Source organism: Neomonachus schauinslandi, chromosome 9 (assembly GCF_002201575.2).
Source record: "Neomonachus schauinslandi chromosome 9, ASM220157v2, whole genome shotgun sequence".
Lineage (NCBI taxonomy): Eukaryota > Metazoa > Chordata > Mammalia > Carnivora > Phocidae > Neomonachus > Neomonachus schauinslandi.
In genome coordinates, this window is record NC_058411.1 from 91,704,902 (window position 1) to 91,715,621 (window position 10,720).

A 10,720-nucleotide genomic window follows, 5' to 3' on the forward strand; every position below is an offset into this window, starting at 1 on the left:
TCTCTCTCTCTCTCTCTCTCTCTCTCTCTCTCTCTCTCTCTCTCTGTGTGTCTCTCATGAATAAATAAAAATTAAAAAAAAAAAATTCAGTTAATCATTTTCCTCCCAGTGATCATTACAGTATTTAGCTTAGTTTCCTATAGCTTTAGAATGTCTGTTGCCAAATAAGTAAACGTTGAGGAATGTGTTTATTTATATTGTATTTGATGTTTATTTAATCTCAGGTGCACATGAACTTGAACAGATGCAGCTGATTTTAGAATCTATTCCTGTTGTACATGAGGAAGATCGTCAGGAGCTTCTCAGCGTAATTCCAGTTTACATTAGAAATGACATGACTGAGCCACACAAACCTTTAACTCAGCTGCTTCCAGGAATTAGTCGAGAAGGTATTGTTACTCAAGAGTAACCATCATGTAATGGGGTGGGTGGGTGGGTGTGTGCGTGTGTGCACGCACACAAGCAGGATCTGTGTATCCCAAATAGTCTTTAGACACTATACCTTATCTAAAACTTCAGCTCTCTCCCTTTTTTTGGTCTGGCTCTTAGGCTGGGATCTGTTTCTTTGTTACTCTGAATGATTTTTCAGGTTCCATAAAGTGTATCCCTCTCCTGGTTCTAACTCCATCTACTTTTTCAGCTTACACCACTGATATTATCTACCATAGGCAAGCATCTAGAGTAACCTGTCCCTCACTAAGCTAAAATGGAGCTTTGTGAGGGTTATATGATAAGTAAGTCTGGATATGAATGTGAATGTGATTAAGATATGAAAGAGTAAATTGAGCTGGGGAAAGCAAAGACTTCAGGGCCAGGAAGAGATGGAAGAAAGAGCAAAACTCTGAGCAAACACATTACATAAGAGTTTGCAGATTCCTGTTAGGGATATTAGGTGCTAAATGTGAGAGTTTGTGCAAGCTTGAAAGGAATAGAAACTTAGAATCAAAACTTTTTTGATCACTAAAACAAATAATTTCATGTCTCAGAGTGATGTCATTAGGATTTGTTGCTATAAGTAATATACAAAACTTTAACTCTTGTAGTAGTTACCTGTAATAAGATAATTTATTTTTTTTAAGATTTTAAGTAATCTCTGTACCCAGTGTGGGACTTGAACATATGTGAAACCCTGAGATCAGGAATTGCATGCTCTACCAACTGAGCCAGCCAGGCACCCCAGGATAACATTTTTTTTTTTTTAATTTTATTTATTTATTCATGAGAGAGAGAGAGGCAGAGGGAGAAGCAGACTCCCAAGGAGCAGAGAGCCCGATGCGGGACTTGATCCCAGGACCCTGGGATCATGACCTGAGCTGAAGGCAGACGCTTAACCATCTGAGCCACCCAGGTGCCCGAGGATAACATTTTTTTAAGGAAGAGAGTTAGACATGGGAAACATCTTTCTTAAAAGTTGATTGTGTCTTATATCTTTAGGAATTATATTAAGACGCATCAGTGTCAGGATTGTATAGTTCTTTATGAATCAACAGGTTAGGGATATATAGTTTTCTAAACATCTTAAGGTTTGTCTGAATTATACATCCATTATTCATAACGCCCACTCTGATCATCTGTGGTTCAGGTTATTGTGTATCAAAGTGTTTTAAAATTGCAAGTGTTTGGGGGTGCCTGGGTGGCTTAGTCGGTTAAGTGTCTGACTCTTGATCTCACTTCAGGTCTTGATCTCAGGGTTGGTCAAGTCCCCATGTTAGGCTCCATGGGCGTGGAGCCTACTTAAAAATAACTAAATAAATAAAGTAGCAAGTGTTCTGAGAAATAGGCACTGGATGGCAAAATCATAATGACATTTTTTGTTTTCCTCAAATGTGTTTAAAACTCCTATAGTAAATGCCTAAGTAAAAAGGAAGCAGCTGTATTTAATTTCAGCAGGTTTTGCAGGCTTCCTTTTCAGTAGCTCTACATTCCTAACTGGACTTCAAGTCTATCTTCACAATCAGCTTCCAGTGCTGGTTATCTTTCTCCTGACCTTAGAGCCACTGTCATGACATCCTTGTTCATAACTGAACAGTAGTCACATAGCATTTGACTCTGCCTCCGAATCCTCTTTGGGAGCTCTTTAAAAATGCAGGCTATTGGGTCAGAATTCAGAAGTGGTGTGGGGAGCAGAGCATGTGTCTTATTTTTTTAGATTTATTTATTTATTTGAGAGAGAGGGAGAGTGCGAGTGTGCGCACACGTGAGCAGAGGGGAGGGGCAGAGGGAGAGGGAGAAGCAGACTTTTCCTTGCTGAGCGTGGAGACTGACGCACGGGGCTTGATCCCATGACCCCGAGATCATGATCTGAGCCAAAATCAAGAGTCAGATGCTCAAACTGACTAAGCCAACCAGGCACTCCACCTGTGTATTTTTAAAACCCTCTACAGGTGTGGCCCTGCTCAGCCAGGTTGAGGGACAGGAATAACCTTGATTGCCTCTGGAGTCATTGTCGCTGTTGCTGTGTTTTATCAAAAGAGGCTAACTAGTAATGTAGGACATTGCTGTTGAAGCATTTGCGATCTAGCCAAATTTGAATCTTCTTTTTCCCTACCCTAACTTTAGGGTTGGGATCATGTCTTAGCTATGAACCAACTTGAATATTTGGCTGATGGCTGGAATTACTCATAATGGATTAAATGTATATTTTTGATAATGGGTTAATTAACCATCAGGCAAAAGATCCTTGGTATTAATAAGTGGCAGAGCTATGCTCACATACAAGTGCAATGCAGAGTTTTTAAAGTTCCCGAGACTAAAGATTTACTGTGTAGGTATGTTCCACACCAGTTTCTTACTGATTAATATTGGAGTTTTACTTTTGGGCAAAGCATATTCTGAGGCAGTGGGGCTTAGTAAGAATAATACGTGTTCTTTTCTCACATGTTCGTGATTTGCAGAGGGAAAAAACCAAACAAGATTAAGTATATATGAATTAACACACTAAGATGATTAGGAACCCTAGTGGTCTTTCGTCTTTAGATGAAATACCCTTTTTCATTTTCCTCCATACTTACCTCTCATCCTCCCTTTTGCTGTAGTTTACCATGTACTTCTGTATCTTAGCATACTTCAACACCATCATAGCAAATAGATTTCCTTTAGAGCAGTGCTGTCCAATAGAACTTTCTGCAATTATGGCAGTAGTCTACATATGCATATGCTGCTGCACTTGGGAGCTCAGCTTGGGGCTAGTTTTTTTCTTTCCTCTTCCTGCTGCCTACAGTTCCCAAATGGTAGGGATTTTAGAGTACATTCCTCTTGTGTAGTTAGATATATATCTCCCTTCCCTCTGAGAATGGTGATTGTGCTGGGTCAGCCCTTTATAACTCTGTGCCTTAGAGTCTCTCTTGCCTTGAGACACAAGGGCCCTGGGCTAATTAAAATTAAGATGGACTCTTTTGCAAGAGAACCAAGAATAGCTTGATGTATTGTGAAATGACTTCCTAGATTAGGGTAATATAGTAGGAGGGGGGGTAAAGGAGAGGAGAGGAAGAGGCCTCAGCCCCGGGCCACTGAAGGGCATGAGTAGCAGTGAGCCTTAGGTTTCTTTAGTCGTTACTGGAACGATTTGAGGATTGAATAAGATAATATATATGAAAGCACTTTGTAAAATACAAAAGGCTATAAAAAATCAACTGTTGTTTACATTAATGAGAAATTGGGAATTGAGAATAGCGTCCTTTCTAGAGTACAGCTTAGTTTTAGAGAGGATGACTATCTTTTCCTTTGAGACAGAGGTAAGGATAAGAGGATGTATGACAGGCCATAGTGAAGAAGTAGGGATTAAGATAAATGTGAAGTGGGTTTAGATATGATAAAGATTGTGAGCATAAAGAGATGGTGTGGAACATTGCTGAGCAATAGCAAAGGCCAAATTGCAGTTCTACAATATGAATTTGTAGTGAGCTATGTATGTGTGTGTGTGTGTGGTTTTTGCATTCAGCTTTCATCAGTACTGTATGACTAGGAACAGGGAAAGTAGATGGGGGAAATGATTCACAGCTGAGGATTGGTATACAAGCATGTGGTTGTATAAGGGCAACCTTCAGGCTGGTGACAGGTGTGGTTCAGGATGGGTTAGGAGCTTATGAGCTAAGTTAGTGGGAAGAATTGGGCGTAAGGTAGGTAACTCTTCCAAAGCCCTAAAGTGATCAAGTGCATTTGTGTGTTATGTTGGAGTGTGATTGATGTAAAACAGATCAACAAATTAGTACAACAGCCAGCCAGTGAGATAAGGGAAGGAAAGGGGAAAGGATTTTTTATTAAGCACTAGACACTATGCTTTACTCTGCTTTACATTTAATTTTTATACCGTATAATATATCTATTTCCATTTTATACATGAAGAACTGAAGTTCAGCAAGTTTAAGTAACCTGTCTGGCCCTTTACTGCTAGTAATTCATTTAAGCTAGTGAGTTGCAGAGCTGAGATTATGACCTATATAGTATTATGTTGAACCATATGAAATTGCTGTTATTTGACCATTTTTTACTGACAAAAATAGAAGTTTCATATGATTCAACTTAATATATTCTTTTTCTTTGTAACTGACCATAGTATGAGATTGGGGTACATTTCAAATATTTACTGTGTTTATTGAGTGTCTTTTCATTTTAATCTGTAAATCAGGTAAATTAGTTTTATTTAATAAACTTAATTTACCTTTTATTTATATAACCTCTTTTTTTTCTTAATTGGTTGGTAGACTTCCAGTACAGTTAAGGTGTTTTATCCCTTTCTTTTGTAGCACTGGATTTCCTGGAACAAATTTTGACATTTAGCCCAATGGATCGGTTGACAGCAGAAGAAGCGCTTTCCCATCCTTACATGAGCATATATTCTTTTCCAATGGATGAGCCAATTTCAAGTCATCCTTTTCATATTGAAGATGAAGTTGATGATATTTTGCTTATGGATGAAACTCATAGTCATATTTATAACTGGGAAAGGTAAATTGATCCTAAGTTAGAAAAATATCATTTATTGTATTTTCACAATGCAGAGTACTGACTACTATATGATCATGGCCCATTTATCGTATTTTCAATAAACCATAATGCAGTGTAGGACAAGACAGTGTAGATGTCTTAAAAATTTAGTAATGGTCTCTTTGGGTTTCTGCTAAACTTATTAATATCTTTGAATAGACTTTATATAATTTAAATATTTAAGTTACTAGTTAGGATATACATAATGGGAAAATGTGAATTCTACTCTGAAACATTTTCAAAGCCATTAAGGTGTGTTTAGTTGTTAACAAATGTGTAAGGTCCTTTAAACATGAGGGTTGAAGGTTGGAAATCTGAACCATTTTAAACTATTGCTTTTAAAAATGTCACAAATTTTTTTTAAGATGTTGGATGACAAGACTGAACCTTATCCAAATAGGTATCTCCATAATGTCTCAAATTTTTACATAAAATCTCTTGTATCTTAGGATAGAAATTATTTTGATTCATGGTATATGCTATTCAAATCTGTTTTCCTAATGACACAAAATTAATCTTGGGCTGCTTGAACATAGGTTCAGTACAAGAGACTTTTCTATTTTGAATAGTATAAAATGTCAAAATGAATAACCTTATACATTTTAGTTAAAGATTTTTTTTCCTCAGCTTTCTTTTAGGATTTCTAAATTCCAGGGAAAATTTAGATATAATTTCACTTCAGAGTAGGATCATAGCATATAATAATGAATCAATATTATTATTTTTAAACTGATAAGAACAGATACTACACTTGATCTTAGCCAAAAGGCCGAGAAGCGATTCAATATTATTATTTTTAAAGATTTTACTTATTTTAGAGAGAGAGCATGAGCGTGGGGAGCTGCAAAGGGGGAGGGAGAGGGAGAAAGATTCTTTCAGGCAGACTCTGTGCTGAGTGCACAACCCCAAGGGGGACTTGATCTCACAACCCTGAGATCATGATCTGAGCTGAAACAAAAAGTCTGAAGGTCAACCCATGTGCCACCTAGGCACCCTATGAATCAATATTATTTAAAATCTTTGGGTGATTTTGATATTTAGCCAGGTGTCAGAATCACTAATGGCAATCTTAAAACTTTAGAGTTTCATATATTTCTATGTTTAAAAGAACAATATTTAATAATTAAAGAAGTATTAAAATATTAAAATTTGTTTAGTCATTGCATTTTTTTCCCTCCTACAATGTTGAGGTATTTGTATGTTTACACATCTGGCAAAGACCTGTTGGTCCACGTGAACATTTCTACTGTCTACATATAGTTCTTTCATACATACTCAAATGTCTTCCAGTCTCTTCTAGTCCCTCCTCCCCATCCCCCAACCGTGCATGCGTGCGTGCGTGCGTGCGTGCGTGCGTGCGTCAGTCTGCCTCTACTTGGGCATAGAACGGCCACCTTGCTGTGATGTGTTGTTAAGAGGATACCACATTCAGTAGTGCATGTACATGGAGAGGTTTTTTTTAATATTTGTGATGAATTCCAGCAAGCCTTCCTCTGTTCTAGTCTGACTTGTTACCAAGAGAGTGAAAATCTGTAAGAGACCTGATTGAGATTAGAGATAGCTATTTTATGGCCACAAAGTATTTTTTCTCTGTATGAAACTGTTGGAATTGAACTGTAGACATGCCAGCCACTCTGATGTTTATCTGCAGTTGCCTTTGAAGGTGAATGAAAAATAGAATAGAGAAAAGACAGAATAAGTGTGAAATGATATTTGGTCTTAAATTTAAGAATGGAGGACTCAGAATTTTACTGTAATTATATGTTTCATTGGTAATTACTAAAGTGCCTCATATTACATTGTGTAGTAACAGATCTTACCTATCCATTAAAAGCATGAGTTATATTCCTATTGTCCCCGCATAGACCTAGCAGAGTGCTTTCACCTAAAAGGCACTCAGTGAATTTGAAAATGAAATCCTATATCTGGACTCACATTAATGCATTAATTTTTTCAGGTACCATGATTGTCAATTTTCAGAGCATGATTGGCCTATACATAACAACTTTGATATTGATGAAGTTCAGCTTGACCCAAGAGCTCTGTCCGATGTCACTGATGAAGAAGAAGTACAAGTTGATCCTCGAAAATATTTGGATGGAGATCGTGAAAAGTACTTGGAGGATCCTGCTTTCGATACCAATTACTCTACTGATCCTTGTTGGCAGTACCCAGATCATCATGAAAACAAATATTGTGATCTAGAGTGTAGCCATACTTGTAACTACAAAACAAGGTCATCATCATATTTAGATAACTTAGTTTGGAGAGAGAGTGAAGTTAACCATTATTATGAACCCAAGCTTATTATAGATCTTTCCAACTGGAAAGAACAAAGCAAAGAAAAGTCTGATAAGAAAGGCAAGTCAAAATGTGAAAGAAATGGATTGGTTAAAGCCCAGATAGCTCTAGAGGAAGCATCACAGCAATTGGTGGAAAAAGAAAGGGAAAAGAATCAGGGATTTGACTTTGATTCCTTTATCGCAGGAACTATTCAGCTTAGTTCACAACATGAGCCTACTGATGTTGTTGATAAATTAAATGACTTGAATAGCTCAGTGTCCCAACTAGAATTGAAAAGTTTGATATCTAAGTCAATAAGCCGAGAAAAACAGGAGAAAGGAATGGCAAATCTGGCTCAATTAGAAGCTTTGTACCAATCTTCTTGGGATAGCCAGTTTATGGGTGGTGGGGAGGATTGTTTTCTCATAAATCAGTTCTGTTGTGAGGTAAGGAAGGATGAACAAATTGAGAAGGAAAACACTTACACCAGTTACTTGGACAAGTTCTTTAGCAGGAAAGAAGATACTGAAATGCTAGAAACTGAGCCAGTAGAGGATGGGAAGCTTGGGGAGAGAGGAAATGAGGAAGGATTTCTGAACAACAGTGGGGAGTTCCTCTTTAACAAGCAGCTTGAAGCCATAGGCATCCCGCAGTTTCACAGCCCAGTGGGGTCCCCACTTAAGTCAATACAGGCCACCTTAACACCTTCTGCTATGAAATCTTCCCCTCAGATTCCTCATAAGACATACAGCAGCATTCTGAAACATCTGAACTAAAACACTCAGCAGACATTTCTCTTTGTATTCTTCATGAAATGTGTTTTGTCTTTTTTATTACTAGTGTTTCATTTTTTTACTTGAATCATATGGTGTCATTTAGAAAGGATTTTATTAGTTCTTGGTTTTTAAAATCCAGACTTTTTTTCTACATGTGAGATGGTTTTCATTTTAACTGGCATGTCGTTTGCACACAAAAATAAAGAATAGAGCAAAATAATGCAATGCAGGAGGCGACAAAAGAAATGCACTAAGACAAGTAAAAAAAACATTCTCTCATAGAACAATGATCTGTTTTACAGGAAACAAAAATCTTGCCTTGAAATTTACACAGTGAGACTGTACATAATTGCATGAGAATATCTATTTTTTTCCTAAAACATTTTTCATTCATGAGTATTTTCAAGTTTTTCATACTGTACACATTTCTTAAAACACATGATACCAGCAGCAACTGAAAATGAATGCCGAATTTGGTACACATGTGTTATCTACCTCAAGGTAACAAAAGTATGTGGCAAAACATAGACCACCCATAGTGCTTCACATATGCACTTCTATTTAGCCAGCGTTTATTGTAGTAAACTATTCTTAATAAGATTCATGCACCGTTTATAAATGTTCTGGTATGCATTCTTTATAGTGAAGTGTTACTACATCACATCTTATTTATTTTAGCAAATCAGTATATTTTCTGTATTTAATTATAAAAAGTTAACTTAGTTTTTGAAATTTATTTGCAAATACACTTTTTCCATTTGGCACTATGGTTTGTTGCCTACTTAGCTGAATATATAATGTCAGCTCATCCTAAGGCTGTCCACGTACTTAATTTACTTAAGTATTCATTTTAAGTAAAGCGCTCACTGTGTATAGGAATTTGTATTTTGGAGGTGCTTGATCTATCTACAAAGAAACATTAGGAATTACTTTATTATAAAATGCTCCTAGAAGTCTTAACTGTGTTTATTTTTAAAAAAAAAAAAAAAACAAACCTGTAATGTTAGACTTGTGTGCATGGAAGTAATTAAGGTACATCATTATTGTAGTTTAAAAGTTGTACATGATAAGACATATTTTGTTTTTACTGTATGTTTTTACTGAATGATCTGTTCCCCATCCAAGGCAAGCATGAATAAAATTAGGTTAAATGTAGCATGTGGCATTGCAGTCTCTTAGAATTTGTTTCATCTATTTTATTTTATTGAATACTGTCTGTATCTTTGGTTATCCTGTTCAAAGAAAAGCATAAATAAAACATGGCCAATGAATATGGCTCCTGTTGAACTCTTTAGGTAATGCAGATTACCTGCCAGAAAGAATAAAAATCACAAGCAAAACCTTTATCTAGTTCTACTCTCTTTGGCATCTTTTAAATTGTGGCCATACTTTATTTTTTAAAGATTTTATTTAGGGGCTTCTGAGTGGCTCAGTTGTTAAGCATCTGTCTTCGGCTCAGGTCATGATCCCAGGGTCCTGGGATCGAGCCCCGCATCGGGCTCCCTGCTCCGCAGGAAGCCTGCTTCTCCCTCTCCCACTCCCCCTGCTTGTGTTCCCTCTCCTGCTGTCAAATAAATAAAATCTTTTTAAAAAGATTGATTGATTTATTTGACAGAGCGTGCAAGCACGGAGGGAGGCGCCAAGGGAGGTGGAGAGAGAGAATCTCAAGCAGACTCTGTGCTGAGTGAGGAGCCCAATGCGGGGCTCGATCTCACAATCTCAAGATCACGACCTGAGCCGAAATCAAGAGTCAGATGCTTAACTGACTAAGCCACCCAGGAGCCCCAAAATTGTGGCTGTACTTTAAACTATGTAAGACTAAACAGCTTAAAAGAAAAAGGTTCTTGGTCTCCATACAAAAACCTCTTATTGACTTAGCTTCACAGATTAATATGGAATAAAGCTTTATATATTTCAAAACTATCGGATGTATGTACAGGCTTTCTAGGATGCAGGCAGAGGAACCTCCTTTAAATGTATTTGCTCTACGGTACATGATCCTTCCTTTGATCAAGAACTCATCTGTTTTCCTATCCAAATATAAAACCCTTTTTCCTTTAACCTCACTTTTCTGTTTGTCTTCCATCCTTGTTTTATACAAAGCCAGTTCTATTAATATCCAGAATTCTGCCTTCCCAGTGACCTATTCACTGATTTCATTTGGTTTCACAGACCTTTAAAAAATACGGATATTTTCTGGATGAGTATCAGTCACACGTGAATTTATTTATTTATTTATTTATTTATTTTATTTATTTTTATTTATTTTATTTGAGAGAGGATGAGAGAGAGCACATGAGAGGGGGGAGGGTCAGAGGGAGAAGCGGACTCCCTGCCGAGCAGGGAGCCCGATGCGGAACTCGATCCAGGGACTCCAGGATCATGACCTGAGCCGAAGGCAGTCGCTTAACCAACTGAGCCACCCAGGCGCCCCTCGTGAATTTAAATATATATTCCAGTTATCTTAAAAGAGCAAGCTCTTACTTAGAATGGACACTTTCAGGTTTTCACCATTGGTTATGATGTTAAGCTAAGGATTTTCATATATGGCCTTTATTATTTTGAAGTAATGTCCTTCTGTTCCTACTTTTGAGTGTTTTTTATTCGTGAAAAGGTGTTGAATTTTGTGACATGCTTTTATGGCATCTATTGAGGTGATCATGTGGTTTTTGTCC

At 37.2% G+C, this 10,720-nt stretch overlaps 1 protein-coding gene and 1 pseudogene across 3 annotated transcripts in view; one reads left to right on the forward strand and one right to left on the reverse strand.

Moving 5' to 3' along the window:
• MAPK6 (mitogen-activated protein kinase 6) overlaps positions 1-9,399 on the forward strand; it is a 40,799-nt gene extending 31,400 nt beyond the window's left edge. For 2 of the 3 annotated variants that reach the window (XM_021693820.1, XM_044917914.1), the window contains exons 4-6: positions 225-389; positions 4,746-4,947; positions 6,944-9,399. In XM_021693820.1, the coding sequence (XP_021549495.1) occupies positions 225-389; positions 4,746-4,947; positions 6,944-8,045 (1,469 nt within the window). In that variant the 3' untranslated portion in view covers positions 8,046-9,399. The remainder of the gene's footprint in view (positions 1-224; positions 390-4,745; positions 4,948-6,943) is intronic. The other variant, XM_021693821.2, reaches the window with a different exon arrangement.
• Positions 5,670-5,767, reverse strand: LOC123325964 (annotated as a pseudogene).
• Positions 9,400-10,720: the final 1,321 nt, after the last annotated feature.